General features: G+C 31.7%; 1 protein-coding gene across 2 annotated transcripts in view; it reads left to right on the forward strand.

The window, feature by feature from the left end:
- Nucleotides 1-21631, forward strand: part of Sntg1 (syntrophin gamma 1) — a 317747-nt gene that overhangs the window by 132434 nt on the left and 163682 nt on the right. For both annotated transcript variants that reach the window (XM_076836043.1, XM_076836044.1), the window contains exon 11: nt 8547-8585. In XM_076836043.1, the coding sequence (XP_076692158.1) occupies nt 8547-8585 (39 nt within the window). The remainder of the gene's footprint in view (nt 1-8546; nt 8586-21631) is intronic.

Here is a 21631-nt window from a genome sequence, read left to right on the forward strand (position 1 = left end):
TTTTTGTAAGATATAAATTACCAGCATCCTAAAATACTGTTAATTTAGGGCTTGCTTTAGGACTTGAATTTATCTTACGTTAATTTTTGTATATACTGTAAGAAAAGGGCTCAAATTTATTTTTTGGTATGTGTAGATCCAGTTTCTCAGAACCATTACTGAAAATACTTTTTTTCAACTGAATGGTCTTGACACCCTTGCTGAAAACCATTGTACCAAATAATTGAGAGGTTTTTTTGGCTACTGTTATATTGATCTGTATGCCTATCTTTAGATCCATACCAATGGTTTGATTATTATAGTAGTAAATTTGAAATTAAAAAACATATGAGTCCTCCAGTACTATTCCTCTCTTTTGAGATTATTTGGCAATTTGAGGGTCACTTGAGATTCCATATAAATTTTAAGAAGTGTTGTTCTTTTTCTGCAAAAATACTCCCTGGGATTTTTATAGATATCACATGGAATATTTAAATAGATTGCTTTGGGACTATTAACATCTTAATGATAGTAAGCCTTACAATGAATGAATATGTAATAGCTTCCCATTTATTCATTGTATTTTATAGTCTAAACTGTATTTTTTTTTTACCTTTTAGATTTAAATTACTCTAAGTATCTTATTTATCTTGATATTACAAATGAAAATTGGTAATTTTCTTTTCAGGTTATTCATTTTTAGTGTATAAAATGCAATTTATTTTATGTTTTGATTTTGTATCCAACTTTGTATTAGTAAACAATTCTAAGCTGTTTTCAGTGGAAACTTTAAAAATTTATGCATTAATATTTTTACAAGCCATGAACATTATGTTTGTTAAGACTCCTAGAAGTGTGTTGAATGATAGTCGTGAAAAATAGGCATTCTTGCCTTGTCCCTGATTATATATGAAAAGTATTCAGTCTTCTACCATTGAGTGTGGTGTACGTTGAGGGTTTATCCCATATGATTTTTCTCAATTTGATATTGTTTCCTTTTATTCCTAGTTTTCTGAGTGATTTTATCATGAAAGAGTGTTGAATCTTGTCAAATTCCTTTCTTTTTCAATTGATGTGTTTTTCCCCTTTATTCTGTTTATGTGGATTGATTGATTTCAGATTTTTCTTTTTTAAAAATATTAGCTTAGAAGCAAGATATTCAGGTGTAGGGCTAACTTGAAATACTCTTTATAAAATGTAGGGACATTTTATTAAGACTACATAAACTCACAGGAATGTGTACCTTCCTTTATGATGTACTAATTATTATGTTAAACTAAAAGTGAGATAGCTAAATTTCCAAAACCTCATCTATAACTGAATGGTATAGGTCATTCACAGAAATCATGAAGAGCTGATAAAAAGAACTCCTATAAGTTCTAGTGTTTCAGAAGAATGTCTCTTCTAAAAGAGAAACACAATTAAATTCTATTGCATTTAACTTGACATTTCTACGAATACCGAAATATTGGCAATGCTTAATGTCTCAGTCACTTCTCATTTCAAATTCAGCTGCTTGGAGTGAAAACAAAAATTCTACTATTCTTCCCCTTTTTCTTCCTTTCTCCCTGCATACATCAAGCATCAAAGGTCTTTGTGAACTCTTCAGTGAAGTCTTTTCCTCCTGATCTGAGTGCCATCTTTTGACTCTGGTGCACATATTGCTGATGCATGTGACCCCACCGGTATCTCCAATCCAGATATTTCTGAAGACATGCAAAATTTTGGATGTTCATGTTTTTTTGCTGAAGCACTTTCCCTAGTTATCTCTGTTCTATCATTTTGAAACCATGATTGACATAAGAATTTCATGAGCACCAGAGGAATAAAATTCAAGGTCCCATCACCTAGTATCTTTCAAATTTATTGAGTTTTATTTTCTTTTCCCTCAGGAGTTGGTCTAAAGTGGCAGGTAGGTGAAACCCTAATATCTCTGTCTCGGTCCATATTTTGTCTTACTCAATAAACAATTCTTTCTATGAGATTATTCACATATGCTTTTGATCATGAGGCATTCCTGCCAATACTTAGAGGCATCAATTCTAAGGTTTTTTTTTTATTAGTTCTAATTAGTTATATATGATAGCATAACACATTTCAATTCATGAGATGAACATACTCTAAGTTTCGAAGCTATCAGAAGTACTACAGACATTCAAAACTAAAATTTTATTTATTTTTCTTGTTAAGTGACTTTTTTCAAGACAAAGTTAAATCTTAAAAGTATAAGTTCAACTGTTCTAACTGAACTGTCCTCTCTTTTAATTTGTTCAACAAATATTTATTGTACATTTACTGAGACATAGGCATTTTTTGGACTGGGGTGTTGATATATTGAATAAAAAAATCTGGGGCCTCATGAATAGGTTTAAATAGGTATAAACAAATCTTTAAAAAAAAAACATTAAAATAAAAAGTGTTAGATGAGGCTAAGTTAGAGGAAAATCTCAAGGAAAGACCAGTAATAATGGAGCACTAATTTACAGTTTCATAATACTTCCCTTGAAGCCAACATTGTTGAAAAGAACTATCAGTTTTCTAAGTTTTTTTTTCATAGTGTGATAAGCTTTAAAGGATCAATTTACTTTCTTTCATCTCTCCTTATTTTACTTAAATTATTCTGTTTCGGTTACTATGTTTTAGTCTTAAAGTAAGATAACTCAACTTATTCCATTAGACGAAATGAGTCTAAATTGACCATGGAATCTTCATGGGTATCCCTAAATTATTATCATTGTAAATACATAATATAATCTGGGGGAAGGGGTGAGAGTGGGGGTAAGTGTGTGTGTACTGTGTTTTATATATTTGAAAATATCTGCCTGTCCAATGTACCAGAGGTACTGCTATTCCCATTTAGAAGAAAACGTTTCACTATTATCCTTGAAAAAGCAGAAATTAAAGCACTTTATATTTTTACTTTGAACAAGTCTGGAGGACTCATTTAAGTAAATATTGTTCTATGGACTTAATTTTGTAGGGATATTTTTAATAAATGTCATTTATGCAAATATTACACAAGGTGTCCTTTAAATTTTCTTCTTGATGTTTGATGTTATTCATAGAATTAAAATGTGTGCTTTGGGATTAAAAGACAGCAGCAGCAGAATTTCCACTGTCACAGGGCCTATAGTGTCCTAAGGAATCATAGATAATTCTAAGAATGTCCAATGAGTGAAGAAGCATTGACTTAGCACAATTGGAGCATAAAACTAAATAAGTTCATATCTGCTTTAAAGATACCTGATTTCCATTATATATATATGTCTATATACATATATAAAATAATAACTCAATAAAATAAGAACTTCACCATACTTAGATTTTGTTTCTTTTATGTAAATCCACACCATCCTGAATCTAGATATCTTCTTTCAAAGTGTACATAAGTCATTGAACTAATTCCTATGTTTGTACATAACTCTGGCATCAAAACTTCTTGGTGGCGCAGAGCCCTCTAGCTGTGGACACACCCTCTCAGTCTTAGTTCTTTTCTGCTGCTGTACTCTCTAAAGGAGGACAGTCATGACTCATTTTACTTCCCGATTCAAGCAGATCAAATCAGATTTGTTTCCTGTGCCATGGTATTAACTTTCTTCTTCCTGACAGTCTCTCTAATGTTTCAAAGTGTCTATAAATCCCTTGGAACTACCAGCAAAATGCTGAGCATTTTGTTTTCCTGCTCAGAGGTCAGAGAAGTCTCCTTGGATCTGAAAAGGTGCCTATAATTTCAAGAGGCTAGACATGTCATTGTTTTTTTTTTTAATAAATGTGTTTGGTTAAGGTAGCCAAAGAAAGTCCAATTCTAAACTCCTGATTGTGGGTAGAATATGTATATGGCTGAGGTATTCGTCTATTTCCCCTTATTTATTTTTCTACTTAATTCTTTAGTTATTAGTATGAATTCAAGGACTCTTTATTACTTTTTTATTAAAAGCTGAAGAGGGCTTCCTGAAAAATTAAGAAATATAAATTGTGTTTTCTTATATCGCTACATGGGCATTAATTGTTTTTTACCAGTTTTAGCTTAAATCAGCACTATTCAGAGTAGCCAATATGTTTTGACAACATATAATTAAAATCTGATCTATGTAAGAAAAAGAAGGAATAGTCTTCTTTTAAGGGAGTGATTCATATATGAGAAAAATTTCCCAAAGTAGTATACAATATATAAATTGTTCAAAATGTACATGCTTGCTTCATGTAATTATGTTTAAGAAGGAATCATGGTCACCAAGGAAATAAGAAATTCTGAGGAACAACATAAGCTCTATCTTCACTGAGTTCACATAAAAAGAGCCATGCAAATGTCAAAGTAATTGCTATAGCTATAAATAAACTAAAGATAGAAGAAAGAGACATAGTCTCCAGAATAAAATTATTGTTTTTATCAGTAACCATTTAAATATTATGCCTCAAAATAAAACAGTTCTGAGATATGACCCTCTTACTCAAGGTGACTGTTGGGAGAAGGAAACGAAAAAAATATTGCTGTCCCAGAAATGCCCCGGCACACAACTGAACAGTTGTGGTCCTCTAGGATTTAGTGTAAACATAGTTTGATAGGAAAGATAATTGCTAAGGTTTGCTTTAATACTAGAAAGTTAATGCATCAGTATGCATATTAAAGAAAAAATTACTTTTTTTGTGATCCAGAACCTACCTTGGTTCTGAAGTCTAAAGTGCTGTGATTCCCCGCTTAGAGTGGTCCTGTACTGTGTTGTGCTAGACAGACATTGGCCTCACTGGGCGCTAGTCCACCAGTGAGTCACTCTGACCTTTCTAGATAACTTAGTGTGCTTGGAACTGGAAACATTCTCATCCAGTGTGAAGTGTGGAACATGTGTTTGGGAAACAAGGGTTTCATTAGGCAGACATGGATACTGAAGTCACAGATATGGAATTTTCATAGACAGAGACTTTGTCTACTATCTGGGATACACACAAAAAATATGTATATAAACTGGTAGTAAGTGATGATGGTCTTCCAAGAAATCAAGTAGAGATAAATATGTAATTTATGGACTTATCTTCTGTTTTGGACTAACAGCCTCAATTAACATGGCTTCCATTCATCTAAATCTATTTTATTGAGTAGTATTTTATATTGCATGCTTTTTTTGTAGAATGACCTTTATTTTATTTTAGATTATGTTAATTTTTTAGCAATTTGTAATATAATTTTTGGTTCTAGATGCCACATAATTATCATGAGTTTCCAAGAAGTTAAAAAAAAATTGTTGGGAAATCTTTAATTTTTCTTATTTGAAGAAAAACCTTAAAATGATGCAGATGATTTAGAATTTCCATAATTTACAATAAGTTGTTTCTCAAAACAGCAATTTTTAAAACTTTATTTTATAAATAAATTTTATTTTAATGATATAGTATGTATATATTTTACTATGTAATTATCTTAACACTATATCAATAATATGAATAATGGCATTTTAAAAATAAATTGAAATTGAAGTCAAATATTTTCAACATTTTTATTTTTTTAAGGTTAAGCTATCTTCTTGATATTTTATGATTATAAAAACAGGTGCTTTTCAAAAAATTATTTCTAGTATTTTCTATATTAAGAACTCATCTATAATTCAGAATTATGAATGTAAAAATGATATACTGTCTAATTAATGAACATTAGGATATTTCACCACTTGCAATTACTTCATTTAGGATTTTCAACTTTTTGAAGGCATATAGTAGTATGCATTTAGTAGAAAATATCTTCCAATTTTGATTTTTGATCTTTTTCTGAGCTAATGATATGGGTATGATAATCTGTATTGTACTGTGTGGCTGAGCTGTAATAGGTTAGGTTATCAAATGCATTTTGGGTTTACAATGTGTTTTCAACCTTTTCCTATATTTAACTGTACTTTTATTTGAAAATGGTAGTATAATAATTAGAAAATAGAATATTTTATACAGTTTTACTCCACTTGCTATAGGAAAAAAATGGAATTATGTTTAAAATGTATTTGGGTGTATATGGATTTAATTGGGGGACAATAGTTATTATTCTGTTTCAAATATTTTTATTAATACACAGGTAACAGTTTTAAAGTATTGACTTATTATCTCTGAATGTTTTTACTTACTCAGAATCCTGGGATGCTATAAATTGTTCAAAAATATGGCATGAAGCAGTTATAAAGAGGCTGTATGCAGGTGGGTGCAGTGATGCAGGCCTGTAATCCCAGCTGCTCAAGAGACAGAGGCTGGAGTGGCATGACTTTGAGGCCAGAATAGGCACCATAGGCAACACAAAAAGACCTTGCCTTAAAATAAAAGAGTAAAATGAAAGGTGCAGCTGAAAGTTTATGATGGTATTGTTTGAATAAGAGGAATACAACTTATTAGTATTTTCAATTTTAATCATGTTAGCTCTTTAATAATTCACTATCATTAATGCTTTATTACATTTTATTATCTCTCATTATTACACTTTAATATATTAGAAAAAGTCTAGAAATAATTTCTTATGACAATATAATAATTATTCAAACATATTTTATGCACTCTTTATTGTTATTTTTAGAATATTCTAAGTTGTTGGTATATTTCACTTCTTATTCATTCCACCTCTCTAGGTGTTAATATGTTCTTTATTTAACTTTCTGTGTATTTTATATTTTGTCCATTTCAATTACTCCTATATCCTTGGATAATATGCAAGAACTGGTAGGAAAAAAAAATGTTTATATATATATTTTTATATATATATAAATAATGGTATACAATACCAGTGCTGTAAACTATTTAAGGATAAAGATTGCAAGGTTCCTATCTATGAGTTCACTACTAGAGAAAAATAACAAAAACAAAAACAATGATAACAAACACAATATAACAGCTCTAGACAGGTAAATAAGGCTGATGGTTTAGGACATACTCTGAGGGAAGAGACAGTGGCCACTGCTGGGTAATACTTTCAATTGCAGGAACTCTTCTGAGGGTGGCCTAGTAGGATAAAATTCCTGTGGTCAACCGCTTCACTTACCCATACCATCTGCCTGGCAATGCCTGTCTATATTACCAATTTTCAAATTTCTCAAATGATTATTATTTATTTTCATCATTCCAGGGATTGAACTCAGGGGCACTTAACCACTGAATCACATTCCCAGTACTTTTTTTATTTTTATTTTTTGAGACAGGGTCTTGCTAAATTGCTTAGGGCCTGGATAAGTTGCTGAAGCTGGCTTTGACCTTGTGATCCTCATGTCTCAGCCCCTGGAGTTGCTGGAATTAGAGGTGTGCACCACTCTGACTGATTCCAAATATGATTATTCAGACCAATTTTGGTTTGGGGATTAAAAAAAAATAAAATTTAAAAGCAGGATAGTACACTCAAGTGTTCACATAAAATATTAATTGAACTTTATAAGTCTTTAAAACAAGCTATAAGAGCTAGCAAAAAGTATGGTTCCATTAGTATTCACTATTATCTCTTTTAAGAATCAGTTATTTCTATTATATTTCCAAATTTCTGATTTTAGCTCAAGGTGTGCTAGGAGTTTTAGAGATTTTTAGCAAGGTCATCATGGGCTGGGGACTTTGAAATGATTAGTACCATGTAGCAAGGATAGGGTTCTATATATAATCCTACATGAAACTGGGGCATTTTCAATTTTTCTTTTTTTAAACATTTTAAATAATAAATATATTGCCAGTTGGTCTGTAATAACAGATCAGACATTTGATGGTTACCCAATTGTGTCTTCTATCTCTACTGAATTGCCTCAGGAAGACAAAAGGAGACAATGAAAAAGGAAGGGATTGGGCAGGGGCGGGGGGGGGGGGGGGGGGGGGGGCAAGTAAGTCAACAACAACAACAAAAAAGTAGGTGAAAATAGTCTGTACTTACTTTGATGTGAGTGTAGACCCTATAGATTTAGCATTGTTTCTATATAAATCAAATGGAAAGTGACAATTGATTTTCTATTAGCAAATGCATGTTTGAACAAAGACTTCGTATCATCTATGTCATTTAACTAAAAGTGATATTCATTTTTATTTTGTTTTCAGTTTATTTCCATGATATAGCACAAGAAGAAATGCTTCCTCTGAAGATTTATTTAACTTCTTATAAAATGTTGTTCATTAAATTGTCTTAAAGTAAATGTTGTGCGGTAGTTGAGATCCTGGCTGGAAGTATTTCAAAATATACTTTTTTTGTCTAGAGTTGAATTTCCATTTTGTCTATTCCCTTGTCTATTAAAATAAATTGAATAGCATATGATTTAAAATTGCAAAATACAGAAAATTTCTCTCTACAATCTTTGATAGACAATCACTGAACACAGTTTGGAAACAGGCTTTGATTTTTCATAAACGAAAAAACTATCAAATATTTTTCAAACATGATGAAATTTGGAGTAATTATGATAGTCAATTAAAATTGGTGTTTCATATGCAATGATTTAATTGCATATTTAATTGCATCTAGATAGAATGTTAGTATAATTAATGTACTAAATATCAATCCTCATAAAATTTGGGGGATCTTACATTATCCTTACTATACTCATTTATTTATTTGTTATTTATCATTTCAGATTAAAAAAATCAACAGAAACTTTCCTGTAAACCAGCAGGTAAGAGGAAGTAATATTTCAAAAAGTAAATAATGTATATCTTTAATTATGTTATTCATACAAGATAACCTTAATGCCATCTGATTTTTACACAAAATAATTAGTAATATCATTTCTACTTTCAGGGAAAATGTAAATTTGAACACTTATGTGATGATATGTGTGTTTCACATTAAAAAAAAATGTGTTTTAGAACTTGTATCTGAATAAACTAAGGCAAAATTATGTTTTGACAAAATAATCAAATTTATCTATATATAGTGTTGAGGAACTTGGAGGACTGTTTCCAAAAGATAGTTTTAGTACATATTTATTTTTGGAAAACATATTTAAATTTGATCTCAAAGTTCAAAGGATTCTCACAAATTGTTGACAGTATTTCAAATGAATCCAAATTAATTCAGTTTAAAAATAATGTTTGATTGATCAAAGCTTTATAAACTTATTATTCTGGACATCAATTTTTATTTGAAAACATTGATCAAAGTAGAAATTTCTAAGACAGCTATGTTTACATGATAAGATTAATTAAAATCTATTTGCAACTCACCAATCAATTTCAATGTAAAAATTTTCTTCAACTTGTAAAAAGTGAAGTTCATATCTAAATTTCAGTTCACTTCTCTGTGACATTTGCATGGGTAATTATCTTTCAAGTTTATTTTAAGGATTAAATGATAAACACATTTAAGTGATCAATATATGCTATTATTCTCATTAGTGTTTTCTAATTTCTAAATTTGTTCTTTGGTATATAGAATTTATGTCTTGTAGAAATTATGCTCTTATTACTATTGGGAGCTTAGGCTAGCTCTGAAACCTTGTGTAACTGTAAAAGATCTATGAGATCTTTTTATCTGGGGCATTCCATCCTTCCTTTCTTGGAGACCCAACACCTGGGCTTAATTAATATTTTGGACAGGTGCCAATGTTGGAGGGATATATGTCTCACCACTTTTCCTATGAGGATGTGATTGTATTCTGGGAGCTTATTTACAGTGCAGGAACCAAGGCTCAAGCCAGAGCCTCTGACTTATCAACTCTGAAGATACCCAGGCACCCCTCTCAGTAGCTATAGTCATGTTCCAGGTGACTGATGCAGGTAGTGCCCAGTGACATCTTGAGAACAGCAATTTAATGATTTCATAAAGCTCCGATAGTGGGCCAATACCATTAATGAGAAGTTATTCAAATAAAAAGAAGCATCAGCTATGGGAAAAGATTGTAATGTGCATCAGATGACGCAACAGTTTTATAGTCAGATATTTTAAAACGAAGATCTATGGTTTTTGTGAATTCTTGCCAAAAATAGAAATGACGGATGTTTCTTTGATTTAAGAATGACTTTAAGATCTATATTATCACCCTTAGTTGCTCTTTTTAACCTTGACATGTGAAATATTAATAATAGGTGTGATTTATTTTACTATGAGTGTTTTATAGCTCTGGTAAACCCACAGCCACTTTGTATATACAATGACAACCACATGTTAACACATTTTACTAAGGCACAATAAAAATTTTAAAGGGTTTATTTGACTAAAAAGCAATTCATGAATTGGGTAATATTAAATTGAAAGAGATTTAGTGTTCACATGACAAAATTTCAGGAGCAAGTCTTTATGAGCAGAAATGCAGTAGGAAAGTAAATGATTCATTTGGGCACATTGATAGTACTGCCTTATTGGGTCTATCCTATTGGAAAGTCCCCAGTTACTTGAGTCTTTTAGGCTAGTTATAATTGGTTTATCTTAAGTTTTGTTTTTCTTCAATATAGAATTTTATAAGAAACAGATCAAGTCACTTGATTTATGTTTGCAAATCAAGCAGGGGGAGCTGAGTGCTTTTCTACTGAGAGATTCTTCAGGTACTAGTCATTTTATTTCAACACTGTATAGTTAGCTCACTGTCTAGTAAAAATTCCTGTTACTTCTGCTTTTATCCAGATTTAGAGTGAGACTGTGTGAGCTGAATGAGAATCTGAATGAAAATTGCATATAGAACAAATAACAAAGTGGTTTAATATTCTAACACCCATATACATATATAATATTCCAAAAATATTTATATGTAATAAGCACAAGTGTGCATTTGTATGCGTATTAGTTTATTTTTCATTACCATGACAAAATACCTAAGGTTGGGTAGTGTACAGCAAGAGTTTCAGTTATCTCACAGTTTGAAAGCTGAACGTCCATGACTGTTTGGCTCCATTGATTCAGTCATTGATGAGGTCCTTGGTCACAAGAAACTATGGCAGATAGTATCACAGCAGGAACAAGTTCCAGGGGGAGAGGTCACATAGCAAGACTAGAAGCCAGAGAAAGATTCAGAGGCCAACTTACTGTTTTATGATACTCTCATGAGTATTAATCAGGGTCCAAAATGTACTATATTAATTCCTTCAGAAGACAGCACTCCCAATGACTTAATTACTTCCTGGTAGGCCCCACCTCTTAAAAGCTCCAAACTATCTTCCAGCACCACTACGCTGAAAATTATGTTCTCCATTAATGAACTCTTTGTGGACATACTTTTATTCAAGTAAGAGCAGGCTTAATACAGTTTGTTTTTATTTTGATGTTATTAATTATACTGAAATTTAATGTTTAATCTTAGCATCTCACAATTTTGAAAATCATAATGAATTATTTTTGGCATGTTAAAAAGCCCAAAGAAGAGTTAAATGGATTTTTTTAATCCACTACTTTCCACTATATAAATGAAGAATTTGGGGAAATAAAATTAGTTTATAGTTTAACATTCATATATATTCATGACAGGAAAAACTCACCTGCAAAAATGTGATAACAATATCTTGGGAGAGTGGGGTATATTCCTTGCTTAATAAAATGTGAACCACCTGAAGAATTGGGATAAAAAATGTATAATCCTATTTCTGATCCAGATTTAGTCTTCAAACAGAGCTTTTGCCTTGGATAATTAGCACATTGGGTGGCTTTCATTACAAAGTTTTTCTTAACAATTTTCACATAAATTTCTAAAAGTTAGCTTATATATAACTATGCACATATACTTATGCTTATTCATTGCTTTTGATTAAATAATACAAAATATGTTACAATAATTGTTATGTAAAGAGATGTGCAATGGAAAGTCCCTTTATAATCCTGAGATTCTGTTATAAGTACCAAATAGGAAAAAAAAAATGAATGCAAGATATATGATCACATCATTCCTCTGCTTTCTATGAGATTTGGTTTTGAATGTATGCTCAGCAGGTGGCCTTTACCACAACCTATGTTAAGTTAAAATAAAGCAAAACATAAAAGGAACTAAGCAAAGTCACTGCGGACCATTAAAAGGCAGTGCTGAGCACCAGGTCTGTAGGGACTCTCCACCAGTCCAGAATACAGGAGCTTCCAGTGAAAATATTCTCATGGAACAACAGGTCTGCATACAAATTATAAACCATTTGAGGAAATAGTCCATGACCAGGAAAAACATCATATAGAGATTAAAGAAAAATTCAAAAGATTTTTTAATTCTTTTTTTTTTTTTTTAGTTGTACATGACAGTAGAGTATATTTTATACAAACCTAGAGTATGTCTTACTCTAATTAGGATCTCAGTCTTGTGATTGTACGGGATGTGGAGATTCACTGTGATGTACTGATACATGTACATAGCAAAATAGCAAAGTTAAGTTGTTTTCATCCCATTATTTTTTCCTATTTCCTGTCCCCCTTCCATTCCCTTCATTCCCCTTTGTCCAATCTACTGATCTGTTTTCCCCCTTCTTCCTTGTTTTCTGGTAAAATCCACAGATTGGAGAGAAAAAATAATTGCTTTTATGTTTTTTTTTTTTTTTTTTTTAATAAAAGAATACAAATTGTAAGACACGGGCTCTCAAATGTACATCTGCAAAAGAACCATGAAGAAATTAAAAAATGGGGGGAAAAAGTTGCTCAAATTAATATCTATTAACCAGTTGACTAAATTTAATTATGTGTCTACTGGAAATTCTCAAGTGTATCTCTGAGTTCACTTTATTAGCATTTTAAAAAGTTCTTTATGCATCTGGGATACATCATCTGATTTCTCTATTAAGAGTGTTCATTGGGCTGGGGATGTGGCTCAAGCGGTAGCACGCTCGCCTGGCATGCGTGCAGCCTGGGTTCGATCCTCAGCACCACATACAAACAAAGATGTTGTGTCTGCCAAAAACTAAATAATAAATATTAAAATTCTCTCTCTCTCTGCCTCTCTCCCTCTTTCTTAAAAAAAAAAAAAAAAAAAAAAAAAAAAGAGTGTTCATTTATACAGTGAACATACTGATATTCAGCTTCTGCTGATAACTATTTATTGAAAAGCCTGGAAGGAGTCAGACATAGTGGTCTTGCTGTTAAATTAAGCATTAATAGTCCATGACTGTAAAATTTTATCATGATAGTTTTCTCAAAGTTTTAGAGATCAGTACATACAGGTCTAGATAACCAAATTTATATCAAAAATGATGGTATGAATCATCATTTTTCATATTTTATTGCATTTGTCATTTTTACTCATTCTCACTAAAGTCCCTCTAGCCTGAAATCTACCTTTCAAAACTAGAATTTCAATTAGCTTCTAAATAATTAATTAATCATGAAAATATCAACCTCACGTGCTCTTATACCAGACGTTTTATTATATAATTGTCATTTGTGATAGTTGGAAAAATAAAGAGATATAGAAAAAGAATATTATCTCAGATATCTAATCATAAGGAAATATTTATGTTTGACTCTGCATAATGTGGAAAATTTAAATATATACATACAAAGCTGGAGGACAGAAGGATAAAAGATGGCTCAATGTCTCAAAATGTGTTGGAGAGGATTAAGAAATTAAGGACACTATGAAAATCTATTTGAAGCAACAAAGAAGAAAGAGGATTAAGGACCTCCAAAATTTAGCTTTTCCAGTCAGTCATGATGAAACATACCTGGTATCCTAGTTACTCTAAATTCTGAGGCAGGGGGATGGCAAGTCCTAGGCTAGCCTGAGCAAATTAGCAAGACCGTGTGTCAGAATTTCATAAAAGGGCATAACTCAGCAATAGAATGCTTCCCTATCATGGATAAAGCCCTAGGTTTAATTTCTAATACATCCCCTCTCCAAGATAGCTTCCCCATAAAAGAAAAATATTGGTGAAAATACTCCAAATCAGCTTTTCTCAAATAAAGCTACTCACCAAAAGCCTTCTGAACACAAGGAACAATTTTTCAGTTAAAACCAGTTTTTACTAAAGACAAAACTTATTGGTATTTTAACTCCATCTAACCCTATCTTCTACCCCTCCAGCAATATAGTGGCCCTGAAAATAGCTCAGGTTTCCAGTCAACTTATCTTCTGGAATCTATTGATTTTTTAGTCTTGGTCCAAGCATCAGTTAAGATCACCTAACTTAATATTTATTAGCTAATAGGGTACTTATATGCTTCATTCAATTTTAGCTTTATCAAAAATGTGCATATGTATAGGTGTGTGTGTTATACAAAATACCCTATTAGTGAGTCAGTCAATTTTTTCTGCTTGAGGGAAAAAAAAAAAAAAAAAAAAACTTTTCTAGTTCTTCATACAAAAAATGTATAAATGTTGACAGTAAATCACAAAGTTACATAATTGAGGGATAACACCCCTCTTATTCAGGTTTATTTTGCAATGCGTGGTGATAAAATATGTTGACATTTTATGATGTCCTTTTAAAAGAGGATCCTTTTCATAAAAGCAATTTTTCAATATAAATAAACTGTTGGAAAAGCAAATTGCTTATATATCATAGATAAAAATAGTGGCAGAAATTTCATAGGAAAAGAGATATGAACATTAATTTACAATTGAACTAAAGAAGATCACAACTAACTGCAAACAATATTTATTGCAATCAAGATAAAATATACTATATTTTAGAAGACTTGGAAGAAGGTTATTTAAATGATGGAAAGTTGTATATGTGACTGAGTAAGGTGTGTATTTTATATTTATGTATATACATGGGCTTTGTTGTTAGAATAATTTTAATTTGCTTTTTTTAACTAAACAAGTAAAATTTTTACATTCTGAGAGTAGGAGAAACACCTGCAATAAAACTCACACAGACTGAGACATAGAGATTTATATATTAATTTACTAATGAGTAGGGAGATAAACAGATAAATGGTGGATGTATAGACAGGTTATAGAGAAAGTTTAAATGGACAGTTTAGATATACAATATAATGCAGGATCTTCAATATGAAAGTAAAAGGATTACTCTGGAAGAAATGGAATATTGCTATATGTAATGGGAATATTCATGGAGATACAGCTAAGGCTTAAAATTAAAGCTGAAATCTCCCATGAAATGTCTTGCCAGCAAAAGCAACCACTTGCCTGCAGTACTTGCCTCACAAGGAAATGCTCACAAAGAAACCTCCCTAGTACTTATTCTCAATGACCTCTCCAGGCATGCAATGATATTAAGTCCTTGCAAATTCCAATATGAGAGGTCTAGTCTGAGATCAGATGGGCTGTGCAAAGGAGTTGTTGAATCTTGATTTTTTCCTTCTGCCCCTTCCTCACCCCGCATTCCCAGGCTGTTACTAAAGATCAGTTTTCCAGAATTTTATAAAAATGGAATGATACAGTATATAAGATGTTTTCTGACTTCTTGTACACTGTGTAACTATTTTTTTTATTTTGTCCAAGAGATTGTGGGTATCAATATTTCATTCCCCTTTACTGCTGAGTAGTAACTCATTGATGCTATACCATCACTTATCTAGCAATACACCTATTAATGTACACTTGTTATAATTTTCAGTGTCTTATTGATAAAACAGCCATACATATTTATGAGCAAGTCTTTGTATTGACATATGATTTTATTTTGGGTTATATTCTGCAGTGGAATAGTTGGATGATAGGGAATAAGTGTGCTAAATGTTTTAACAAATTGCAAAACAACTCTCCAAATTATTTTACCTGAAATATATTCATATTCATATTAGCAGTGCAAAGAGCATTCTTAATTTAGACAGCCTTTTATGTCTTGAATATTCTAATAGATATTGTGTTATCTCCACCTGTAATTTTAATTTGTATATCCCCAATGGTTATGATGTTTAGCATCACTTTAAGGGCATATTTTCTATCTGTATATCTTCTTTTGTAATGTGTCTTCTTAAATATTTTTAAGAAGAGTAAAATTTTTTAAATTTTTATGAAGTCAAATTTATCATACTTAAGTGGATCACCCTGTTGTTATTACATTTAAGGAATTTTTGCCAAGCTCAAGATAAAATATTTCATTGGTGCAGAGCAATTATACTTACTGGCAGAATATATTACTATATATTTATACATGCAAACAGCAGCACTATGTTATTTCTTAGATTTTTAATAGTGCTATTTTTTAATATATCTGTGATACATTTTGAATTAATACTTATTTTAAGAGTGAGAGAGGTCAAAGGTATTTTTAAAGGGATAACCAATTGTTCTAGCACATTTATTGAAAATACTATTTTTTGTGTACTGAATTATCAATTTTCATCAAAAAATAAATTTATCATGTATATGTGGGTCTATTTTTATACTCTCAATTGTGTTGTGTTGGTCTGTTTGTATGTCTTGACATGAATATTGCAGCTTTGTAATTCTTATTCAAAGTAATATTCTAGTGCCTTGCTATTTGTGCATGAAATTTAAATCCAAATTGACAATTTATAAATCTTCAAAGAATATTAGATTATTATTGATATCACAATGATTCTATAACTAAATATGGGAAAAGTTAACATGATCATTTTTGAGTATTAAGGATCATGAACATGATATCTGTCCAAGAATTTTAAGCCTCTCTTAAATTCCCTCAGAAAGTTTTTGCAGCATTCAATGTGTCAATATCACACATCTTTTATCATAAATGTCACTTAGTAATTGATATCTTTTTGATGTTAATATGAATGACATTTGTTCTCATTCTAGGATATAGAAAAAATGATTTTCATATTGCTTTTGTGTACTGCATCCTTAGAAATCACTTCTAAGTCCTAGGAAGTATATTTTATGTTGTTAATAGATAAAAATAATTTTAGTTCTTGCTTCCATTATGGGCACTTTTTTTCCTTTTAAATTGTTTATGTCATGATGACATCATCCAGTACTATGTAGAATATAGTTGGTAAAAATGTACATTCATAGCTTGTTTCAGAACAAGGGGGAGAGCACTGTTTCAACATAAAACATGATATTAGCTGGTTGCTGATGGAGTTGTCTGAGATCTAGAGGACTGTGGTGGAGCTGCTGATGTTAAGGAGTTAATGTCCTGCGAGCTCCTGGCAGGCCAGAGCAAGCAGGAATAGCAAACTCTTCTCAGGACATGCTCAGTTGATATGGTCAGACTTGCCATATGTTCCTCTTGAAACTGTGGATATGTTTCATATCCTTCCCTTGTGGTGGAGTTATTTGGGGGAATGTTCCGTTATCATATGCTTTGCTGCTAGTAGATCTAGGATAAAGATTAAGGATATAAATGTAAAAGTGGTGTTGTTTTAAAAAAGATATTTTAGTATTTGTCTGCCTAACCTCAAGGTTGTATTCCATGGTTGGGAACTAACTGTGAACTTTAAAATGCTTTGCTTGTCCAAAGCTGCACCAAGCTTTGAACCACCTGTGTCCCTTCTTTCCTCTTACTCAGCTCTTCAGTCCCCCCAACAGGTTTTTTCCACAGGTGCCTTTTATCATGTTGAAGAAGTTTCTTTCTATTTTTAGTTGTTGAGGCAATTTTTTACAAAAAAAAAAAGGTCAGATTTTATGAAATATTTTTTTCTGTGAGTACCAAAAAAATAGCTTTCATTTCAGCCTTTATTCTGTTGATACATATATTTTATTAATTTACCTTCAAATGTTAAACCAAATTTACATTTTTTGGAAATTTATTACAATTGATCATATCTAGACTTTTAAATTTATTTTTGGATTCAGTTTACTAGAATATTGCTAGTAATTTTTTCTTCTCTGTTTCTGAGAGATAAAAAGCATGTACGCGCTTAAGTCTTTTTATGAAAATTTATACAGTGCATTTTTATTAACATTTCCTTTGAGATCATTTTTAACTTATTTGTGATGCTTAAGTTTTACACAAGTATTAGAAATGTTATTTAATTTCCAAATAACATGAAGATTCATATGGTGTGATATTAGAATAATTATGGCTTTATAGATTGTATAGGGAAGTATTCTCCCTTTCTGAATTTTCTGGAAGAGTTTTTTTATAGCATTGTTACTATTTATTTATTAAATATTTGTTAAAAATATTTCAGTAAACTTAAATAAAATTGGAATTTTATATAAAAAAATTCAACTAAAATTTATATTCTCTTAAAGTTCCTGTGCAATTCAGTTAATCTTTAAGTAAACTTCAGTAATTGTGTCCTTTCTAGGAATTCATACATATAATTTTATTTATTTAAGTTGTTGACATGCATTTATGCACCATATTCTCTCATATTTTTCTCATACATATTAAGATTAAAAACTATTTTAAAATGCACAGGAATGTTATTGTAAGGCTAAAAAGATTATAAAATCACTGGGGAGACAGTCTGTAGTCCTGAAGGGTAAAGATGAAGGAACTATTATAAACTTTACTTAGGAGTAATTTGGTTCACAAAGAAGCTCAACAGAAGATTTAACATTTTCCAGCAGATGTCACTTAACCTCTATAAACCTATCAGAGACAGAGTTAGAGAACAGATACTATCATCTCACTCTCTTCCCATGTCCCACTCCCCCAAGTTCCTTTTATAGAATGACTGCCAGGAAGAAAGAATTCAAAGGATTTGTTTCATGAAGTAAATGCAAATTGGTATTCCCCCAAGAGACCTAAGTAAGAAGGATAACATTATATCTATCTAGCAAGTATGTGTGTAGCAGGGTACTGTAGAGTTACAGCACCCTCTGAAAGCTTGGTTACACTGTTGGGTAATATTTTGTTGGAATTTTCTTCAGATGAAAAGCATAAATTAAATAGCTATTATACTTACAATATATCATATCATGTTAAAATTTACTTGTATTAAATAGCTACCTTTCAAATCCTAAGTAACAAATGACAGCACAATGCACATTGTGATAAATTTTCAATAGAAATAAATTAGTAGTGTATTTTCAAACCATTATGTAAACCTTTATATCTTTATATCTTTTCATTGTTTCTAAGAGCATTTATCTCTTAATAAGTGTTATCTTTTTAATAGAAGTTGATGGGTCATTTTAGAATAGTAGCTATGATAGCTCTGGTTATGGGTGATGAGTTCTGCTTCCTCACATGTTGAAGTTTGAACATTAGAGAAACATGCTGAAGCAAGCATATAAAGCAGGGTTTATTTAAAAAGGGGTAACATAGACTTTTCCTGGGAGGCAGAAGTGGACCATAGCTGGTATCCTGGTATCCCAAGAAGCGAGGTGTTCTGCTCTTTTTATATGTCGGAGATTTCCCTTGTTCTACTGCCCTCTTCCCTAATCTTTCTTCATCCTCCTGGGTGACCAGGCATTTGACTAGGCCTAGGAAATGCTAGGTGGGATGGTCAAAAGGCAGGAAACAGATGGGCTGAAGGGGGAAGGGCAGGATGCAGCAGCCAAGGACACATTAATTAACAACCTTATAGCTTCCTGTAGGGAGGGTCAATTCCTGGGACTGGTTACCTTAGCAACAGGCTAGAACAGTAGGAGACTCTTGATAAGGGGTAGAGAAAGGGCTCTGAAGGAATTAACATTTGAATTCCTCAGGGGACAGTCTCCAACTTGCTGGACTCACTCAAAATTGACCTCCTTGATCTGACCTGACTCTATTTACCAATCTATACTGACTGCCTGTCTAATTCTGGCTTCAGCTATACATTACATTATCCATTCTTAACTCATGGAAATATATCTAGTTTAAACATGTCTTTAGATTTACTACAATTTTTGAATAACATTATTTTTCAATTATGTACTATCTTCTGTATTATGAAATATAAGATTTATTCAAACTCTAAATTTATTTTTAGAGGTCATTAAATTTCAACTAATGATAAGGGGAATTTAGGAATTTTCTTGTCATTTGCTTTTAATTCTGTAACATGTTAGAATATATATTAGAAAACAGTGATCTAGCTTCAGTTCTGTAAGTGAAACTAATGTGATAATAGAAAATACACATGAGATAAGAAATTACAAAATCCAAATCAGAATCATGGTCATGCTCCCTCTTAGGCTTATGATATTGAACATGTTTTAGTATATAGGTTTTATTGTGTACATCGGACCTATCTTCTACATTAACTTGGGTACACAGTCAGGATTTATAATCTATCATTAGAAGAAAGTCAAAATGAGCAAATTCTTCAGATTATCACAGCAGCATAGTCATGGAGCACAATTCCAAGCACACATTTAGTATCTGGATTCTAATGTACACATGTAGGATTTGTCTCCCTAGAAGTTGCTCATGAAGACGTGACTACCTTGGAGCAGGTCTATTACAGAAATGTGAGCAATAATTTAGGTTCAGAATTCATTTCCTGGGGAGGGTAAAGCAATTGACAATATAATGAAAGCTGAGTATAGGGAAGAAAACAGTAGGCACAGTTTGTAAAGTTAGCAAGCCTATTCCTTAAGCATATAAAACGAGAGGATTCTACTTATAAATCTGGGATAGAGGAAAAAAATTGTCAAAATCCAACTAATCCAAGATTAGAATCCAATCTTAGAGAAATTACACATTTTATGATGAATCTCATTTTCTTCTGTTGCAATTCAAATCCACACTTTCTGTATACTGAATACGTAATAAAGATGTGGGTGAAGTTAAAGCCTGTTGTGGTGATACTAGAATTGTCTCACAATTTTCTGAGTTTACAATCCCTTTATTTTGAGATTTGGGAAAAATTGAAGTAGTCTCTTTTTCAATCTAATAAAACAAAGTCATCTTGAGCTCATGTATTTATCACGAATAATGTGTCCCTTTTAGTGAGAAATATTTTTAAATAATCTATTTTCAAATATAAAAAAGTGCTATTAATTATGATTGTATTATGATTAAATTAAAGAAGTAAGAAGACAGAAAATGCATTGCATTTATATTTGCTTATACTTTAATGAGTTGATAAATACAGATTTTTTGAGCAAATATATCATCAATTAAATGTGAGTGATCTGCTTGTAAAATATGTATTTGCCCAAAATATTGACTTTAGTACACTTAAATATTCACAAATATTCTCATAATGTTGGTGAGAGTTCGAATTATTACACAATTTTTGGAGGGCTTTGTGTTAGCCAGTGTTTCATCACAGTGAGAAAAATATATGACAGAAGCAACTTAGATGAGGAAAGATATATTATGGCTCATGGTTTCAGAGATTTCAGTTCATGGTTGACTGAGCCCATTGCTTTGGGCTTAAGGTGAGGATGAACATCAGCAGAAGGATGTGGAGGAGCAAAACTATTTCTCTCATGGCTCCTGGGGAAGAAGAAAGAGAGAAAGAGAGAGAGGGGTGAGTTGTAACAACATATGCCCCTCCAGGACGTGGCCCCAGTGACCTACTTCTTCCAACTAGGCTCCATCATTTACAGTTCCCACCATGTCCCTATAATGCCATCGAAGTATTAACCCATCAATGGATTAATCCACTGATGAGACCAGAGACCTCACGATCCAATTACTTACCAAGAGCTCAACTTGGGACCACTGCTATACTTGCGGACCAAGCCTTCAAAATATAAGCCTTTTTGGTACTTTCAAGAAACAAACTTTAATATTTTTTTTGTACCTAACTCTCAAAGACTCGTGACCATTTCACAATGTAAAGTGCATTTAGTCTTCCTTCACGTGTCCTCAAATCCCTAACATTTTCAACGCTTCTCAAAAGTCCAAGTCCAAAGTCTCACTCTGAGTTGCAAAGCAAATTCTTAGAGTGAGTTCCCATACAAGTACAAATAAAAACAAACAAACCAAAACACAAACAAAATGAACCAAAAATAAAATAATAACAACAACAAGCAAATAGTTC

This window comes from Callospermophilus lateralis, chromosome 16, assembly GCF_048772815.1.
Source record: "Callospermophilus lateralis isolate mCalLat2 chromosome 16, mCalLat2.hap1, whole genome shotgun sequence".
In the NCBI taxonomy this organism is placed as follows: Eukaryota; Metazoa; Chordata; class Mammalia; order Rodentia; family Sciuridae; genus Callospermophilus; species Callospermophilus lateralis.